Source organism: Sus scrofa, chromosome 6 (genome assembly GCF_000003025.6).
Source record: "Sus scrofa isolate TJ Tabasco breed Duroc chromosome 6, Sscrofa11.1, whole genome shotgun sequence".
Lineage (NCBI taxonomy): Eukaryota > Metazoa > Chordata > Mammalia > Artiodactyla > Suidae > Sus > Sus scrofa.
This window is the reverse complement of record NC_010448.4, coordinates 7,089,924-7,110,038: the sequence shown is the minus strand read 5'-3', so window position 1 is coordinate 7,110,038 and position 20,115 is coordinate 7,089,924. Positions and strand designations below refer to the sequence as shown.

At 51.9% G+C, this 20,115-nt stretch overlaps 1 protein-coding gene across 1 annotated transcript in view; it reads right to left on the bottom strand.

Moving 5' to 3' along the window:
• The window catches only part of PKD1L2 (polycystin 1 like 2), a 101,478-nt gene that overhangs the window by 56,582 nt on the left and 24,781 nt on the right, over window positions 1-20,115 (bottom strand). Inside the window, 9 exon segments of the mRNA XM_021096997.1 lie at window positions 2,941-3,135; window positions 3,760-3,905; window positions 5,663-5,839; window positions 6,903-7,044; window positions 7,751-7,871; window positions 9,597-9,885; window positions 12,099-12,213; window positions 15,980-16,110; window positions 18,758-19,162. Coding sequence (XP_020952656.1) covers window positions 2,941-3,135; window positions 3,760-3,905; window positions 5,663-5,839; window positions 6,903-7,044; window positions 7,751-7,871; window positions 9,597-9,885; window positions 12,099-12,213; window positions 15,980-16,110; window positions 18,758-19,162 — 1,721 coding nt within the window.

The window sequence follows — 20,115 nt, the reverse complement described above, 5'->3', positions numbered from 1 at the left end:
CCTGCCAACACCTTGGCTTCAGCCAGTGAGACTATTTCAAACTTCTGACCTCCAGAACTGTAGGATAATACATTCATGTAGTTTTAAGTCCTTACATTTATGTTCATTTGTTATAGAAGCAGGAGGAAACTAACACAGGATGTCTCCAGCTTTCTCCAAATCTTCAAATCTGTAAAATCTGTCAGTATTTAAAAATAAATGGAAAATAAATGGGAGTTCCGTTGTGGCACCGTGGTTAATGAATCTGACTAGGATCCATAAGGTTGCAGGCTCGATCCCGGCCTCGCTCAGTGGGTTAAGGATCTGGCATTGCCGTGAGCTGTGGTGTAGGTCACAGATGCGGCTCGGATTCTGTGGTGCTGTGGCTTTGGCGTAGGCCAGCAGCTACAGCTCTGATTAGACCCCTAGACTGGGAACCTCCGTATGCCACAGATATGGCCCTAGAAAAGACAGAAACAAACAAAAACAAATCGTGTCTCAGAGTGTCATTGTGACTAAAATGGCATGAAATTCAGGAACTAGATTACTTGATGGCCCAGTGTGGATGGAATCTTATTGCAGACTTGGTCCCTATATGCCTTTAGGGCAATAGGGACAAGGTTCCCTCCAGCCATCCCTTAACTTCTGCCTTAAGCCAGCCCTTCTGGAGCTTCTGAGGAACACACTTTCTAAGCCACAAAGTCCTAACTAGGGGCTGGCTTTGGCAGTGGCAGAGAAAAACCTAAGAATATAATTTCTTTTGGTTTTTAGGGCCACACCCACAACATATGGAAGTTCCCAGGCTAGGGGTTGAATCGGAGCTGCAGCTGCCGGCCTACACCACAGCCACAGCAATGTGGGATCTGAGCTGTCTCTGCCACCTGCACCACACAGCTCACGGCAACACTGGATCCTTAACACACTGAGGGAAGCCAGGGATAGAACCTGTACCCTCATGGATCCTAGTCGGGTTCATTACCTCTGAGCCATGATGGGACCTCCCAGAGTGTTCTGCATTGATGGAAGTTCTGTCCCCATGCTGAGCAATAATATAGCCACTTGCCAAAGGTGACTGCATATATAGTCCCTGACACGTAGCTAGTGCAACTGGAGAATTGAATTTTTAACTTTTTTTCAGTGAAGTTCACTTTAATTTAAATGCAGCCAGCCATTTGGGAGAGCGCAGATGCCAGTGAGCGGTCCCTCAACCCCTCCTGTCCTGCCTGCAGCTCACAGGCTGCTCATGTAACCATCCGACAGTCTTGCAGGGCAGCTGCGGCATTCGAGTATGTCTGCCATGAGCTCAAGGTACATCCAGGCCTCCATTCTTGGGTGGAGGGAAGAATAAGCCTGTCTGTGAGGGGACTCCTGTCAGAATATTCTGGAGGGAAACTCAGGTATAACCGCCTATTTGCCTCTGCAAATCTTCCTGCTGTCCTCGGCCGCCATCCTGGAGGCTGCCTGCGTGGAGGTGTCCCCGGCTGCAGACCCTCCCAGCCATGGCTTCACTCAGCGGGAGCTGAAGGGCAGGAGGAGAGGGGCTGGCAGCTCTGCTCCCAGGGCCTCCCTGCCAGGGTTGCCTGCCTCACTCTTCCAGGCCTCCGCTCCTGCAGGGAGCCCCCTCCACACGCAGCTGCCCCTTCCGGATTCTGGTCACTTCAGGCTGGGCCCCTGGGGTCCTCTGTTGTCTCTCGTTTGCTTCTGAAACCTTGCCCCCATGTTTCTCCACAGAGCCCTTTTAAGAACTGTCTTCTCCATCAGCCAGCGAGGGCTTGACTTCTGTCTCCTGCCAGGACCCCACTGTTTCCTGAGAAGACCTTGGGTCAGACTGTGCAGAAGTGTGCTGAGGACCCCAGGGCATCCGAAGGGAGGTTTGCTGTAAGAAGTGCTCAGGGTGCAGAAGAGCCGGGGAGGGGGGTGTGTGGTGGGAGGGGGGCACTCATGTGAAGCGGGGGGCTGGGATGAGAGGGCTGGAGGCGGACGGGGGGAAGAGCAGCCTGGCTTTGAACCCATCTTCACCACCTCCTGGGAATGTGGCCCCGGGAAAGCTGCTCCCATTGTCTGCACTGTGCTACAGACTTGCTGCAAAGCCTTCGGGGCGCAGAGAAGTCTGTCTGCTGACCTCCCTGCCCCGCAGGTGTGCTGCCGAGTGTGCTGCACGCAGGTAGCGTGCCCGCGTGTGCTTGTTCCTACTCGCCTAGCGTGCACTGGAAGTGGAAATAGTCACACCCTCTGTCAGGATTGTTTGTAATTCTAGGTTGTAACATATGGAGTGGCCATTTTTGTGGATTACAACTGGTTGAATGTTGGCCACTCATATGATTCGACCTACAGCTACAGGGCATATAATTCTTGTTTAACACTCACCACCTGTAGGTCACAGACGCAACTCGGATCTGGTGTTGCTGTGGCTGTGGTGTAGGCTGGTGGCTACAGCTCCGATTCGACCCCAAGCCTGGGAACCTCCATATGCTGCGCGTGCGGGCCTAAAAAGACAAAAAACAAAAACCCACTCACCACAACCTTCTGAGGACAATACTCTTATTACCCCCACTTTCCAGATGGGGAAACAGAGACTTAGAGAGTTTTAGTCACAGAGCTGGGACGGTAGAGATGGTGAGCGAGTGAATGACAGAGCTGGGACACCATCAAGCCATTAACTGTATGACCAAGACGGAGTCACTTTTCTCCTCTGGGCCTCCCTCTCTCTCTCTTTAAGAGAAAGAGACTGGAGAGATACCCTCTAAATTCCCTCCCACCCTCGAAGCCTTCCTGAGACTGAGCAGAGAAAGCAGGTTGCCTTCATTTTATGTCACTCATTGAAAGGACCAGAAGAGGGAGGTGACATCAGCAACTTGTGAAACCCCAGAGGCTTCTCCACAGATCCGTGGACCCCGCTCCGCCACCCCTGATGCCTGCATGAAGACCCGGGACCCCAGCCAAGGGACCCCTCAGGAGTACCTTCTGTCTGGCATCCACTCTCTGCGGCCGCCCGGAGCCTGGCCCCTGGCACTGCTGGTCCAGCAGGGATGATACGGATCTGGCCAGCTGGAAGAGCTGCTCAGGGCCCTGCCCGCCCTGCAGAGCAGCAGTGACCGTGTCCCACACTGCAGCCTGGAATGCCTCATCCTCCACACGGGTGTCCTCACGCCCCACCTAAGGGGGAGACCAGAGACGGGCTCAGAGCTGGAGGATCTCAACCCACCGGTTCTTGTTTCAGGACCTAGAGCCTCAAGTCCCAGGGCTGCGCGTAGTAAACTGAGCAGGGCTGGATGGCTTTGCACCTGGCATGGGGACTCTCCCCGGGCTTGAGGGCAGCGGACCCACGAGTGACGGCCACAGCAAGCAAGCCTCGGACAGGTCATTGCTTCACCCCTCTCTGCCTTCCTCACTGGGCTCTCAGGCCCTTCCCTTCCACCTGGCTCTTGACCCTTGAAATTCGCTTGAGATTAGCTCCAACGTCTGCCTTGTAGCCCTGTTGGCTAATCTTCCTCTGGACTCTGCAGCCACTGGCCTTTTGCCCCACCCGCCTCCGGTCCCCTGACTCTTCCCCCACACCGGCCACTTGACATAAGATCTACAAAGGTAGACACCATGTCTTTCTGGTCCGTGGCTGTATCCCCAGGACCACAGTAAGTGCTCTGTAAATACATGTTGAAGGAGGGAATGAATCAGCCACTCATCCGGTCATGCGCTCAGCTCCCTTCAACCCTGCCAACCTCTTGGTGAGGTTCAGAGTCATGAAGTTGTCTCTGTGGAGAAACGGTGGCTGCCGCCCACCTTCACCACTGCGTGGGTCTGCTGTCTGTCCCCCTCGCGGTTGGAGACGGAGATGACCACCGTCAGCACAAAGTCATTGCTTTCTTTTCCAAGTGGCAGGTAGACTGATGGGAGGGCAGAGTCAGGACCACAGTACAGACAGGAACCTGGCAAGTGGACAGTCAACAATCAGGGGGGCATCCCCAGGCCCCACGGAGGCTGGAAACGCACCAACGTAGAGCCTGATGACAAGGACACAGAAGCCCCTTAGGGGCTTAGGATACAAAGTCCCCCTCAGGGGCTTCCGTACTTTCAGGGAGAAGACAGGCGTTTATGCGGATCCTCTGTCCTCTCTAGGTAGTCCCATGCTGCTGTGACGTGGGGATAATTTTACAAAAATCCGTGAAAGTTGTCAGAGGAATAATCCCCCATTTACAAAAACAAAAAGTCAAGGTGGTAAACCACACTGTAAAAAGAGAGGAGGAGGAGGAGGAGATCTTCAGGAATTCACACCACACCCAAACTCCTTCAGTGTCACTTCCGGTACAAGGGCCGTCCCTGCTGCTCTGTCTGAAACAGCACAGCCTGTCCTGTGTCTTTGTTCACCAGGAGTCTCCACCACTAATTGTAAATACAGTGAGGTCAGAGACTTCCTCTGTTCCGTTCATTGCTCTGTATGCAGTGCCTAGAGCAGAGCCTGGTGTTCAGTACATGTTTGTTGTAAAAATGAATGAATGAGTGCGTATCCTTAAAGGGGACCCGCCTGTCACTGAACCACTCTTCACTGTGGTGTGTGGACAATCACGCAGTTATGGAATTGTAATTGACACATCATCTTTTTACGGTCACCCTCCCCTGCCCCCTTGCTCACTTCAGGGAGGCAGAGGGAGGTGCCACAGAGGAGTAACCAGTCGGAACTGGAGCAGCGAGCCTGGCATCTCCGTTTAGGAGGACACAGCTTTGAGATGAAATCTACTTACCTCCCTCGGATTGCTTCCCGCCAGGCTCAGACCCAGTCACGGCCCCCTGAGCAGCCCTGCGCTCCCCCTCTCCTGGAGGGGCACCCCACGAAGACTGCCTCCCCTGGGTCTGATAGCAGCTCCCCTCCACGTTCAAGGGGAGTCAGGGTGTTCAGTTTACATCATTGTGGACTTCAGTGCTGGATATTGGGGAGCACCCCAGCAATGCTCTTGGAGCCTAGGTTTGGAAGAAGGTCCCAATGTGACGAGCTCATGTGAGGGGTCACAAAATGCCAGAGCCCATTAGGAGTAGGCGAGGACTCGGATGAACCCTCCAAGGACCAACCCCCTCCCGCAGCCAGGTGAGCAGAGGCAATGTGGGCCCTTGCCCTGTCTCTCCTGCTGATGCCCTGCTGCTGTCCTGGGTGCGGGTTGTGGTGACAGGACACTGGCCTGGGCTCTGCATGTCTCATCCCTCCTGTAAGCCTTTGCAAGTGTCTTTCAGCCCTGCATGTTCTGTGACGTCACCCATTTCCTGCTGCCTCCCGAAAAGTGGGGTCAGTAGCATTATTGACCTTTCTGTGACCTGGGCCCATCTCTGTCCTGAGAAGCTGCAGACTGACCAGAGTCAGGGCTACTCGGAGCGTGTGTTGGGGAGTGGTGTCTTGCTAGTGGTGTCTTGCTAGTGGTGCTCTTGCCTAGTGGTCTTACTTCTGCACATCATCTCTCCTCACCTCTCATGCCAGGACAGAGGGTATTTTGGCCTCCATGCTTGTGGAGGAGATACTGAGGGGCCCCTCTTCACATCTCGCTGAGTCGTGTGGCTGGGTCAGTGTGCCTGGGGGTGGGGGTCCAGGTTCATCCTGCAAACCTCCCTCACTCCTGGAACATATTCTCGGCAGCTCCCAGAGAGAGACGGGCGCCTGTTCTTGGGGAGGATGAGCCCAGGAGCTGTGGGGAGATACCTGATTCCAGACAGAAGCAGTACTCCAGGGGGCCCGGGGCGGCGGAGGCGTTGCAGAAGATGGCGAAGCTCGTCAGAACGGTGCCCTCCTGTGGGGCAATGGTGCAGGTAGGCGCCTCCGGAGGAGGCAGGGAGCTGATCACAAAGGTGTCCTCCCCATAGGCGTGCCCGGCCACAGCTGGGGAGTGAAGACAGAGGGTGCTTAGGGGGCTGTGTGGGGCCCACAAACTCCACCATGCTCAGGATCGCCTGGGGAGCTTGTCCAGCATGCAGATTCTGAGGCCCTCTCCAGAGCCTGAGACCATTCTGGATATTCTGAGGCAGGGCCCAGAAATCTGCATATCTAACAACCACCTCCCCTGCCTCTACAGGCATCCCAGGGTCTCACTTTGAGAAACTGGGCAGAGATAGGCTCCCAGTTCTGCCATTTCCTAGCCATGGCACCTTGGCCTTGACCTTTTCGAGAATCAGGTGCTCATCTGTAAAATGGCGCTAATAATAATAGCATCCACTACTGGGGCTTTGCGAGCAAGGAGTATACTGAAAGTAATGACTTGCGCAGAGACCGAGCTAAGAAGGACCACAGCCAGGATCTGGAAACAGGCAGATCCCACCCAAAACTGCAAGCCCCCATAGCATCATGAGGAGCCCCCAGCTAACCTGAAGCAACGCCCCACACCATCTGCTCTAATCCTGGTTGTTCAAAAAGAATCTGGGAGAGGCCGTTAAAATGAATTCCTTAGCTTAGACTTCATTTAGAAGGTTTGGGGTGAACCCAAGAGGGTGCATGCTAAACTAGTACCCAGGTTACCCTGGGAGGGTGGCCCAGGGGCCACTTTGAGAAATACCAAATCAAAGGACTCCATCTGAAAAAGAATCCATCCATCGTTTGTCTTTTTTGAGAGCCTACGTTTTCTGCTGCTTTGAGCTCGTTTTAAGTGAGAAGCACTGAATCGTCCTGGTGGATCCTGCAGGCTCCACACCCCAGGGTGATCAGCTTTGTACCACTGATGTCTCATCACCCTGCATCATACAATTTTGAGGCAGCCGTTTCTTGGTGTGAGGAAGCCAAGCCCAGGGAGCTCAAATCCGTTGCCTAAAGTCTCCCAGCTAGAAAGAGGCCGAGGAGAGATTCACACCAGAGCCCGTGTGTGGCACCCACCCTGCACTGACAGCTTTATCTGGGTTCCCGCTCTGCAGGAGGTGGGATCCTGACCAGAGACAGAGGGAGGCCCTCCCACCTGTGACTCTGATTCGGGCGGCCTGGCCCCGGGTCTTCAGGAAGGAGCCTTTCAACAGCAGAGTGGAGGTGTTTCTCTCAAGGAGAAGTAAAGAACGCGGCCAGAATCCTCGGAGTCTGCAGGCCTCCGGGAGTGGCTCAGCCTGAAAGAGAGCACAGCCCGGGTCCCTGAGGCTGTGGCCAGACCACAGGCCTCTGCAGGGCAGTGGCTTCGGACCCTGGGAGGCCTTTCGGATGTGTCTCCAAGGGATGGACAGCAGTCTCGCCTGCTTCCCCGAGGCAGCCCGTCTCCAGCTGTACGAGGGTGTGCGTCCTCCATCAGACTCCCGGGGAGCAGAGCCTGAGGTGAGGATTCGTATGCAGGGCCTTTAGGAGGGAGGGCTCCCAGGAAAGCCAGGAGGGGAGCCAGGGAAGCAGAAAGGGGTGGAGAAGGAAAGTAGGCAAAGAAGTGGTTTCAGGAGGCATCCAGCTTCTTTCAGCCTGGACCCACAGGAAGCTCTGGAGCATGAGCTGTGCCTCAGAATTTCTCTCTGAGAGGCGAGGGGGCTGGGCTCTTGGACCCATGGTTATTGTTCGGGGGTCACTCCCCAGCGGCTGGGGGCTGTGTGCATCAGCCTGGTGAAAGGGATGGCTTGGGGCTCGCACAGCATCTGCCGCCCACATCCGTTCTTTCTTCTGACCAGCGCCCTGGTCTTCTTGTGGGGAACGTACCCCCCAGGCCCAACTCCTACTCTTCAGGCTCCAAGTGGAGTCGACCCACCCCCAGCTCAGTCCTGGGCACGTGGCACAGGTCTGGTCCATCAAAGAGATAAGGTGGTCCTGGCTTTGAGTGCCTGCTGGAGTCCTCACCTTCTCCAGCGGGGTTTCATCTAAATACCAGCTGAACACGGCTGCTGCAGAGTCGTCTCCCAGGGTGACCTTGAGCCTGACGTCTCCGCCGGCATTCACGGGCCCGCAGTTCTTCTCACAGCTGAGAGGGAGATGGAGAACAGAGAGCAGAAGCTGCCGCAGGCACACAGCCACCTGCCAGGTCTTTTGTCTGGTTCTTCTCAAGCCCTTTGAGAAGGTGGGACATGGCCTTTTCTCAAGTGAAAGACGGAATAAAAGCAGCCCTGCCCCAACCAAAACCAGGACAGGCTGTGGTTGTTAAGGTGGAGATGTATGTGCTGCCCGATTTCCTGTTTGGGTCACTGCACGGGATAACGATACAGAAAGTGCATGAGGCTGAGACAGGGCCCTCGGCTTGAATCTCGTCCCTGCCACTTAGGAATGGCCACTGTGCACAGGTCTCTTAACCTCCCGGAGCCTCAGTTTCCTCACCTGCAAAGCGAGGGGCTAAGAGCTGTCAGTTTCTTTGATTCTTTCTAGTTCTGATAGTAAACGAACGCTGTGATCTGACCGCATTCCCACCACCGTTTGTAAACGACTCCCCTTGTTACTCTCTCGCCCTCTGCTCACCACATCCCTCTGAGAGCCCACACAGTGCAGACACGCAGACGAGCGTTGCTGTGATCCGTCCCAGTGACCTAACTCCTGAGTCGGGGATGGACATGGGCCAGCATGCCTACACCCGTGTCCTGGGCCTTCCCTGTCCGTCATCCACCCTCCCTTGAGCAGTGAGAGGTGGCTGGGGCTCCTGCTGTGTGTCCACCCTGTCCCCGTCCTTTCACTTTCAGCTTCTCAATAGCTCTGCAGTCTCCCTGCTTCCGTTCCTCACGTCTGCCCTAGTACAAGGGGCCACATGATTTCCAAGGGGCCTACCCGCCGTCAACTCTCTGTGGCTCTGTGTGCCAGGGGACTGACCTCCTTAGCCTTTGTCCCCTAGTCTCCACACCCTCTGCTTCCCATTGGCTGGCATGGGAATGTGAGAGGAGAGAGCCTGGGATAGCTAGTCACTGCTCCTCACAGATGGGCTGCACTTGGCAGAGGCTGTGTTCCTCCGGCCAAGGCTACGGCTTCTGCTGGAGGCACTTCTCCCACTGCTGCCCTTCCCCGGGGTTCCAGGAATGCCATTCCCCCACCCCCCGCCCTTGGCCCTGCAGGCTTCCTCCTGCTCTAGTCCTGCATTGTCTTCCCGGGTTGGTCTCCTCCTCCTTTATCCAACTCTTCATCAGTTCCCAGTTCGAGTCCCCATCTAACAGCTGACAGCCTTGAACTCTCACCTTGATTCTGCAAGAGACTTAGCATCTCCCTGAGTCCCCTCTCGCCCCTCCAGCCTCTTCTCCACCCCCCACCAGAGCATTTTGAAGCGATTGTGTTCCTAGCCTGCTTAAGACACTTGGGTGGTTTTCCAGAAGTCATAGGGAAAAGACTAAAATCGTGCGTTTGACATAACCTCAAGGCCCTAGCAAGCCAGGCCCTGTCTGCTCTTCCTCGGTGCTCCACCCACACCAGCCTCTTTCACTTCCAGATTATTCAGTGCTCCGTCCCTCTGCTGTTCTGTTCCCTCTGCAGCTCCGCCCTTTTCCTAGCTGAGTTAATTCCTCCTGCATCTTCACATCTCTGCTGAGGGCAGCCTTCGCTGACCCCTCGTCCAGGAAGTTGTCATAGAGGTGTGTTCTCTCCTCCCATTCATTTGTGTGAACCACTCCTGAGCACCTGGCAACCCTGGTGAGAACAGAGACTGGGCCTGGTTCTGCCCACCACTGTCGTCCTGCCCCTAAGTTGTTGCAGGAGTTTGCTTTTGTGCCCCCACCTGACTCTTGGCCTAAGTTGCAGGGGCGCGGATATGTAGAGGCACTCCTCCTCCAGGTTCTCCAGCTCCTGGCCTCTCCAGACCTCCAGACGCAGGGTAACGGCAGAGTCAGGCGGTGGCAGGCAGGATGACGGAACCACCAGCTCCCTCTGGTCTATGTGGAGCAGCTGCCTCTCAACACAGTCGATCCACTGAGCCCAGCAACGCCCTGAGAAAGAGAGGGGGGCCAATACCGTGATCCACTCAGGAACCTTGAACTTGACACTTGTGGCTACCTTCTGGCTTGGGGCTTTTTAGAAGAAGTAGATCATGGATAAGAAAATTGCCTCCAGGAGCTCCTGTTGTGGCGCAGCAGAAACAAATCCAACTAGGAACCATGAGGTTGCGGGTTCGATCCCTGGCCTCACTCAGTGGGTTAAGGATCTGGCATTGCTGTGAGCTGTGGTGTAGGTCATAGACACCGCTCGGATCCCGCGCTGCTGTGTGTAGGTCTGCAGCTGTAACTCCAATTAGACTCCTAGTCTGGGAACCTCCGTATGCCACAGGTGCAGCCCTAAAAAGCAAAAAGAGGAAGAAAAAAAAAAAAGAAAGAAAATCAGTTCCAAATAGATCTATTTATTTATTTATTTATTTTTAAATTTCACTTGCAGGTTGCAGGGCTGGTGCTGCAGAAGGAGGCTTCTGGGGAAACAACCTCCGCTTCACCCAGACTCTGAGCAAACCTGCAGCGACTTGCCCTGAGGAGCAGGCCACCATATAGCAGGAAAAGCACCAGGGGGATGTCCGGCCCCACCTGGGAGAGCATCCAAGGCAGCTTCTTTTCCCTGGTGTCAGGGATTGTCCCCAGCTCTTTGTCTTTGTGGGCCACACTGGGGACCTGAGAGGCTGTATTTCCATCCGAGAGGCTGCATGTCATCTTCTGCTTTATACCAACTTGGTAGGTCTGCGTGTCCTCTGCCCTTCAGCTCTGTTGATTGATGTTTATCCAATACTCCAGATCCCCCCCAATATGTGGTCATTCACAGGACATGCCTGGGGGTCAGGTCATCAGCTCAGTCACCTAAAGTCTATATTTGTATCTTCTGTTAATTCAGGTGACGAGAACTCACAGGCTGAAGGATGTCCTGAGCACTTACCAGTTATTTTCAGAAGACTTCAAATATTACGCGACTTTTGACCCTATTGTTCCATTTGTAGGAATTTGTTTATGAACATAATCCAAGATGCAAAACAAGATTGAACTCTAAGGCTGTTCAGCACAGTGTTGTATAAACTAAGGGCAAATGATTTGAAACAACATCAGTGTCCAGAAAGAGGGCACTGGTAAATAAACGTCATACATCAACTTGGCAGTCTTTTTTTTTTTCTTTTTTTTTTTATTTAAGGCTGCACCCAAGGCGTATGGAGGTTCCCAGACTAGGGGTAGAATTGGAGCTACGGCTACTGGCCTACACCACACCCCAGCAACGCAGGATCCAAGACACATCTGCGACCTACACCACAGCTCACAGCAACATCAGATCCTTAACCCACTGAGCGAGGCCAGGGATGGAACCTGCAACCTTATGGTTCGTAGTCGGATTTCTTTCCGCAGCACCACAATGGGAACTCCCAGCTTGGCAGTCTGTTATGCAGTTGTTGTAAAAATCAAGGTGGAGAAGAAGATACCAAAACATACAAATATGTGGGATATACCTGAAAAAAGGGGGTAACAAAAGCAATGTGTACAGTATGAATGGCATTCATTTTGTTTCTCAAAGAATGTGTGCTTTGCTAGAATATAACTCTATAAAATGGAGAACAACCATTTCTTAAAAATAAATACTATTTCTACCATCTTGGTTTTTCAGAAAAGGCCCAATCATTTTTTCCTTCTAGACTGTCTTTCCAGTGGCACACCAAAGCATGGAGGTGAAAAGAGGGGGGAGTGTTTTATCACTGATGTTTGTTGTGATAGCAGACCAACTTTTTTTTTTCCTGGTTTTCTTTCTTTTTTTCTTTCTTTTTTTTTAGGGTCACACCTGCAGCATATGGAAGTTCCCAGGCTAGGGGTCGAATCGGAGCTACAGCTGCCAGCCTAGGCCACAGCCACAGCCACGCCAGATTCAAGCCTTATGTGCGACCTACACCATAGCTCAGAGTAACAATGCCAGATCCTTGACCCACTGAGCAAGGCCAGGGATCGAACCCACTGCCTCATGGATATTAGTCGGGTTCATTTCCACTGCACCAAAACAGGAACTCCAAAAAGCAGAGTGACTCTTATGGTTTAATTATTGCTCTTAAATTCTCTACAGATAATGCCTCACCTGGTTGCCTGCCTCCCCCTGCAGTTTCTGTGGAATTCACAGTCTGGCACATACAGGGTACACAAGCATGAGCAACAGCTGTCAAGCATGAGCACAGCTGGTGTGAAGGTTAAGAAAAAGAACAGCACAAGGTGACTCCCCTGCATCACTTTGAGATGAGACAGGATGGTTCCAGAGCTCTGAGGCCACCTACCACATGACCACTGGAAGCGTAAGTCCTTGTCACTGTCGGGCCAGCCCAGAGTCACTGTTGTGAAAGGATCCAGGTACCGGCCAGGCTCCACGTACAGCTCCGCACCTTTATCTCTCTGCAGAAGAAGCAGGTAGCTGGTGAGACGCCCTCTGCAGTTGGCACCCCACCTTCTGCTGTCTGTGCCAGGGGTGGCCCAGTGTAATGCATGCAGTGGAGATAGGCCTGTCTGATCCCCATGCTCCGCAGAGGATAGATCACGGGGTAAGTGAATAGCCTGCACGTGGGCTGGGTGCCAGGCATTCACAGAGGCTGCTCTGAGCCAGGGCCTGTGCTTGATACCTAGAGATACAAGAATAGAGACCCAGCCCTGCCCTTTAATCTGGCACGTAGATGAGGAAAACACAGAGTTTTCATTGTTTCAGTAGAGAAGCTCCCATTGTGGCACAGTGGAAACGAATCTGATTAGGAACCATGAGGTTGTGGGTTTGATCCCTGGCCTCGCTCAGTGGGTTAAGGATCTGGCATTGCCGTGAGCTGTGGTGTAGGTCACAGTCGTGACTCAGATCTGGCCTTGCTGTGGCTGTGGTGTAGGCCAGCAGCTGTAGCTCCGATTAGACCCCTACCCTGGGAACCTCCATATGCCACGGGTACGGCCCTGAAAAGACAAAAGACACACACACAAAAAATTGTTACAGTAGAGGCGGGGCGCGGGGATTGTGAGAATGTAGATGAGGGAGGCAGCAGATCAGGAGCACCTGTTCCCCTCGAGGGTTTGATAGTGTCTCACTCCCGGGGTTGCTGTGGATCAAACAAGAAAAACTGGTAATGCATTTCCTCTTGTGTCTGAAGCAGAGGAGGGCACGGAGCTCTAGCCCTACCCCGCGAGCAGATGGCGCCTGGCCAGGCTTCCCAGATGACAGGACCCCAGGGTTACGAGGAAGGAGGAGGAGTTGGGGTGAGCTGGGCAAAATGGAGAGCACATGGATTCTAGGAAAGGGGTTGGAGACATGGTGGGCTTCTGGATCAGTTCTGGTTGGACCTGTTAAACAGCTCAGGCCCAGAGGGCTTGACCTGGGAGTAATAGGAGTCTGCATCAGAACCCACCCCCAGGGGTCTCCATGGCCTGAGAATAAGACCCAAATCCCCTTGCCTGGGCACCTGAGACCCCTTGTGATTTGGCCTCTGTCCACTCTGTAATCGCCTACATCCTCCTCCTCTGGCCAACAGGCCCCAGGGCCTTCTCGCCCTGAGGCTTGTTTTACTTTCCTGGATGGCTGACTCTCCTGCCTTCAGAGCACCACTTAAATGTCACCTGTTAAGAGGTCATGATCATATTTGCTAATCTGCCCTCTCTTAGTTGCTGTCATTGCACCCTGTTGATTCTAGTTAGACACATCACAATTCCCAATTATATGCTAATTTGTTAGTTAGTCTTACCCACTAAGCTTCTGAAGGCAAGGACCATATCACTTTATTTACTGTTGTACTCACAGCCCCTAATACCAATCCTTGGTCACTCTAGAGGCACGAGAAGTCTTTGTTATTGAATAAATCTATGCATGAGCAATGATAACAGCAAGGAAATGAAGACTAGTCTTGCTATAAAAACTAAAGAACCTGGGGCTTTTTTTTTTTTTTTTCTTTTGATCTTTTTGCCTTTTCTAGGGCCACTCCCGCTGCATATGGAGATCCCCAGGCTAGGGGTCTAATTGGAGCTGTAGCTGCTGGCCTATGCCATAGCCATAGCAACGTAGGATCCAAGCCTCATCTGCGACCTACACCACAGCTCAGGGCAACACCGGATCCTTAACCCACTGAGCAAGGCCAGGGATTGAACCCACAACCTCATGGTTCCTAGTTGGATTTGTTAACCACTGAGCCACGACAGGAACTCCTGCTTTTTTCTAATATAAGCATTAAAAGAATGAAATTTCCCTCTGAGCACTGCCTTAGTTGCTTCCCATAACTTTGGATAGGCTGTATCATTTGGAAATATTTTAAAATACCTTTTGTGATTTTTTTCTTTGACCCACTGATTTTTTTTTAAAGAAATGTACTGTTTAATTTCCAAGATGTCTAAGAGTTATCTACATAGCCTAGACAATTTTTTTTTTTTTTGACTGCACCCATGACCTGCAGAAGTTCCCAGGTCAGGAATCAAACCCATGCCACAGCAGTGACCTGAACCACAGCAATAACAATGCCATATCCTTAACTGCTAGGCCACCAGGGAACTCCTAGACAACTTATGATCGACTTATAACATAATGCTGTTGTGGTTAGAGAACATGCTTCATTTAATTTCAGTCCTTCTGGGTTTCTTTTAAATGGAAGAAACCCCAGTGATTCCTTAGCGCTCTGGCTGTCAGCGCCACAAAGCTCAAACCTAAAAATAAAGCAGTGCTTTTTCTTGTGAGGTTAAGTGTCTGTAAAAAGTACTCACGTTGTTTTCCGGAACCTTTGTTTCAGATGGTTCTTGGAGGCTGGAAGGAGCTGTGGACACAGTGGGGATGGGTGTCAGACACGGTTCCTGTTTATAAGGTCGCTAAAGGATGGAGGCAGAGGGAATGCTGAGCATGTCCTAGGGGTATCTGCCTGTCTTTGGAAATGGTTTAGGGACACAGATTGAACGTTCATGTCAGAGGAAATGGGTCAGAAGCAAAACCATCACGTTCACCACTGGACTAAAGACACCCCTTTATAGGTAAGAAAGAGGCAGACAGCTGCCAGTGCAGGTAGAAGATAAGATTTAGAATCAGACATGCAGCTGTTTGCTGTAATGTTTACCTGCCAATTGAAGGGTGAAGGTGGGGAGCCCTCATCTGCAGTGCTTGCTGATTTCTGTGGTGCAGATGTTCCCACCAAGGCAAGAGATGGAGAGAGGCAGATTTCTGGAGACACTGAGTGGCTGGATTCTGCTGGACCTAAACCCTGGGTTTTTATTTTCTGAGTTGATAAAGTTTCCTTTTGACGTGAACTATTTTGAACTGTTTCTCTGTCTCTTGCTACTCAGAAGTCCTGGCAAACATATTCAAGGCAAACTTTAAGACAGGGACATCTGTTGTTGGCAGCGGCCAAAACCTAGCCCTTCCTCTTGGCTGTCAGAATCCATCCTCTCCTGCAAAGCCTAAAAGTGCTGGATTCCCAGCAGCCATTTTTTTTTTAATGGCCACAGCCACAGCATATAGAAGTTCCTAGGTCAGGGTTTGAATCCAAGGCACAGCTGTGACCTACTGAGCCAGGCAAGGGATGAAACCCACACCTCTGCAACGGCCCAAGCCTCTGCATTCAGATTCTTAACCCAGGATGCCATAGCAGGAACTCCCCCAGCATCCCTTATAGCTGGGCACGTGACCCTACCTTGACCAACGGTAATATAAAGAAGAGATTGCTGGGGACTAGTGGGAAAGATTTTTTTCCTTAATAAAAAAGATGAGCTGGGGGAAATGGGTTTCGCTTCTGCTGGTTGATGCTGGGTTGACATATGATGTCTGGAACTGCAGCAGCCATCTTAATTGCATGAGACACAAACCTATGGAGCAAAAGTTCTGATGGCAGAGCAGAATGACAGACTGAGCCTGGGTCCTTGCTGGTAACACCCAGACAATGAACCAGAACTACTTACCTTCTAACTTCTTAATATGTGAAATAATAAGACTTGAACTTAAAGCCGCTTAAGTTGGGCTTTCTGTTACTTGCAGCCTAAAGCATCATAACTAATACAAACTCAAATGTTTTAGAATTCTGTATCGATGGTTGGATGTTATACTATATACACTACTGTCTATTTAGAGTAACCAGAGAAATCTTAATATCTGTAGAAAAAAATAAGTATTCAAAGCCCTGCTTTGAGAAGCCCCTCACTAGATCCCAAGCAATTACAGTGTCCTAAACTCCAGGTCACAAATTTCCCTCCCTTGCAGAAAATTCTTACCTGTGACAGTGATGCTTCCAATTTCCAAACTCAAGTTTGAGAATGCATTCCTCACCAGCACAGTGACCAGAAAGGTGCCTGCAATACAAAGGGTGGAGCATCCTGGGCATTGTAATAAATTGCTTAACTGGAGTTCCCATCTTGGCGCAGCAGAAACGAATCTGACTAGGAACCACGAGGTTGCAGGTTCGATCCCTGGCCTCGCTCAGTGGGTTAAGGATCTGGTATTGCTGTGAGCTGTGGTGTAGGTCACAGACGAAACTCAGATCTGGTGTTGCTGTGGCTGTGGCATAGGCTGGCAACAGCTCCAATTAGACCCCTAGTCTGGGAACCTCCATATGCCACAAGTGTGGCCCCAAAAAAAGACAAATGACCAAAAAAAAAAAAAAATAGTTTAACTGGCTCTGAGACATTTCTCCCAGCTTTTGCTTTTCCAGTCTTCTCAGGGCAGCATCTGACTCATCACTGAAGCATTTAATGAATCCCTGTTGTATGCCAGGCTTGGTGCAAGATTCTGGGACACAGAGATGAATGAAACATGGTCCTTGTCCTCAGGGCCTTGTGGTCTAATAGGCATGTTGGACACTCCAGGGTAGGAGTTGGCATGGCGGGCAGTGTGGGCACAGGGTGGGGGAGCAGGAAATGGTTGATGGTGTGGGACAGGGCCTAGAGCTGAAGTTCAAAGGATGAGCAGATGCTTATCTGCCAGATGAGAGGAGATTGCAGCAGAGAGGCCACCACATGGTTTTCAAAGCATCAAGAGAGAGTGGAAGTGGGGGAGACAAAGATTTGTAAGAGGATGTGGAGAGACCTGCTGCTGCCTCACGGGGGGTGGGGGTGGGGGGTGGGTTCTACTTTCTCTTCTCAAGCCCAGAGAAGAGGCCTGTAGAGAGGGTCCTTGCGCAACTGGGCATGCGTTCTTTGGGGCTGGGGGTCCTCATGGGCAGGTTTCTTACTCATGCCCTCGAAGGAATTATCCATGACGGGTGGAGAGAAGGGAAGCAGAGATAACAAAGTGTGGTGTTTCTGCATTTAGGCTAAGAATTTTTTTTTTTTTTTTGTCTTTTTGTCTTTTTTGTTGTTGTTGTTGCTATTTCTTGGGCCGCTCCCGCGGCATATGGAGGTTCCCAGGCTAGGGGTCGAATTGGAGCTGTAGCCACTGGCCTACGCCAGAGCCACAGCAACGCGGGATCCGAGCCGCATCTGCAACCTACACCACAGCTCACGGCAACGCCGGATCGTTAACCCACTGAGCAAGGGCAGGGACCGAACCCGCAACCTCATGGTTCCTAGTCGGATTCGTTAACCACTGCGCCACGACGGGAACTCCTAGGCCAAGAATTTTTGACTGATCAGATGTTTGCCCTGGGGAAAGGGGATACTGGAGAGGGCAGAGAGAATGAGGAGAATGGAGAGAGGGACCCTCTTGGTGGCAGGAGAAGCATTAGCTGGGTGGATGTGGCCCAAAGGAGAAGCATCACCCCCATCCCAGGAGCTGCGGTCTGAGGGGCCCAGCAGGGAGCCTCAAGAGCCCACAGAAGTTCCTACAAGAGGCCTTTGCAAATATCTGCTGGGCCCTGAGGGCAGGGCCAGTGAGGGCCTTCCTGTCCCACCTTTTCCCTTTCCTCCCTCCTCACCCCTGCATCCCTAGAGGCATCTGGTCTATTCTTCTCTGGGGAGGAGAAGGCTGCTTATCATCTGAGAGTGAGCCCCAAAGTCACAAGGTGCATGGAGATTTAATCTCTTATCCCCTACGGAGTCAGTTTTATAGGAGACAAAAATTAATTTGCATTTGAATTCTAGCCTCTCTAGTGTGAGTATTTCCCATAGTCATTCCATTTCATTTTTGGACCCCTATTTTTCCAAACTGGACCCTTGTCAATACCTGGCAAAATTGCAGTGTTTTTCTTTTTGAATCTCTCATTCCTTCTGCTGTCTTTTTTGCCAGGTCCCTTGGTGAGGGCGTGGTAGCCCTACCCATGCACAGTATTACCCCCTTCTGTGTACACCTCTGAGGTCCAGGGCAGGGCGCCTGGATGGGCTGGAGACTCAGCAACCTTCCTCACTGCTGCCTGCTGACCTCACCACACTGACTCAGAGACGCTCTGTTCTCTCTAGATTAAATGCACGTCTGCTGTGGCTGGATGGTGCCAGCCAGTCTGTCGCCTATCTCTGCTCCAGCCAGCATCCTGACACTTCCTCTCTTGTCCATCTCTCTCCCACCCTTCAGTTTCACCTGTCTCTCCCCACAGGGCATGGGTTGCAGTTTCCCGAAACACACTCTCCTCTAGAAATAATGCAAGAAATCCAAGTCCTCTTGCTGTCTGCTGCTGGCTCTCATTGGGGGTGATTTTGCTCCCCAGAGCACCAGTGACCATGTCTGGAGACATTTGTAGTTGTCGTGACTTAGGGGGCTGGTGCTACTGGTATCTAGTGGGTAGAGGCCAGGGACGCTGCTAAACATCCTACACTGCACCGGACGGTCCCCGCAAAAAAGAATTATCTGGTCCCAAATGTCGTAAGTACCAAAGTTGAGAATCCCTGTGACTGCAGGCTCCACGAGTTAGATAATATCTGTCACTTCCTTGTGTTGTGACCCAGGCTGGACACCATGAACCATGTTTGTGTCTGGGACACACCAAAAACCTGGCTGGCAGGACCCTGGACACCAAGTGGGGAAAGGAAGAGGAGGGAGGTTTGGAAGAGGAGCCACCACCCCAAGTACCTTCACGAGGAACTGCCACGCGGTAAGTCCCAAATGGCCCTCCAAGGCTCTCTTCCTCATGGGAAAAGGTGGCACCAAGTCCTGCCACCTCAAAGGTCAGTCCCTCTGGGATGCCGTGAGCCACCGAGACATTGACCAGTAGGTCCTGTCCAAGCTCCAAGTGGTCAGAAGCCCAAGAGGCCTGCAGCCCTGACAGAGGCTCCACGAAGTGGACGGTGATGTTTCTGGAGGGGGCAGAGGCGGTGGTGTTGCTGGTGGCTCGGATCTCTAACTGGTGCATCCCAGGGCCTGTCTGTTGCTGGACTGTTCTGTCCAGGGTCAGATTGCAGGGGAGCGGGCCCCTCTGCGTGGTGAACTCCGCCAGGGAGGTGTTACCCGACAGCACAGTGTAGGTCACCCCTGTTCCTAGGTGGAGTAAGAAGCATTTAAGAAGGTCAGTCACAACCATGCAGTAGACTGTACTATGATCGTTCAAGCTCAGAGACCTGGACATGGATATAAAGATATATGTAAGATATACGCCCCGCCGCCGGTGTTAACACTGATTATCTCCGAGTGTTGGACTCATGAGTGATCGTTCTTTCAGGGTCATCTCTGCTCATCTGCATATTCTAAGTACTCATACTGTGCACGTGTTACCTGTAAACTGAAGAGTTTATAGTAAAAATCTTAGACCGTTTTGTTGATGGGGACATCCTTGTGGGGAGGAAGGCTCAAAAGGGAGCCTCTCTTAAGGGTGTGGCTGGGTTTTATGCAGGAGAATTAGCCTCCAGGCTTGTTTTAACCAGAAGTAGTGAAGCTCTTTCCACCTGCACAGCTGACTGCCTGAAACCCTGTCCATCAGGAGAACGCTGAGATGGGGCTCCCTTACAGTGTGGGGATGGTTGTCCTACCTGGATGCTAAATGTTATAGTTGACTCTTAAAATATGATTTAAGTCGCTAAATTAAGATTCTTGCCAATAGAAACCAAGCGAACGAATCTCTCGTTTGAGTGGTGGTGACGTGATGATAATGTGAGCCCTCTGAGCACAGGAGCCCTGACTTTCATGTATGCTGCCACTCCCCCTGTACCTGGGATAGAGTAGTCACTCAGTTTGTAGAATGAAAAAGATTATCTTAAGTTTTCTGGGTGCACATAAGCAGCTCTCTTCAGCCAAAAAGGACACCAGAACGGAAAGGAGCCCCGAGGATTGTGTTTGAAGCCCCATTATAGCTCCATGAAGTTACTGCTCTGAGTGGGGCTCCAGGGGGTGTGAGTTGGACTGAGCCCTGTCCTCACCTCCACAGCTCTGTGCCACTCAGTTTGTTGCAACAGGCCTCTGTCTACATCTCATGCTGGGCCTGGGCCTGGACAAAA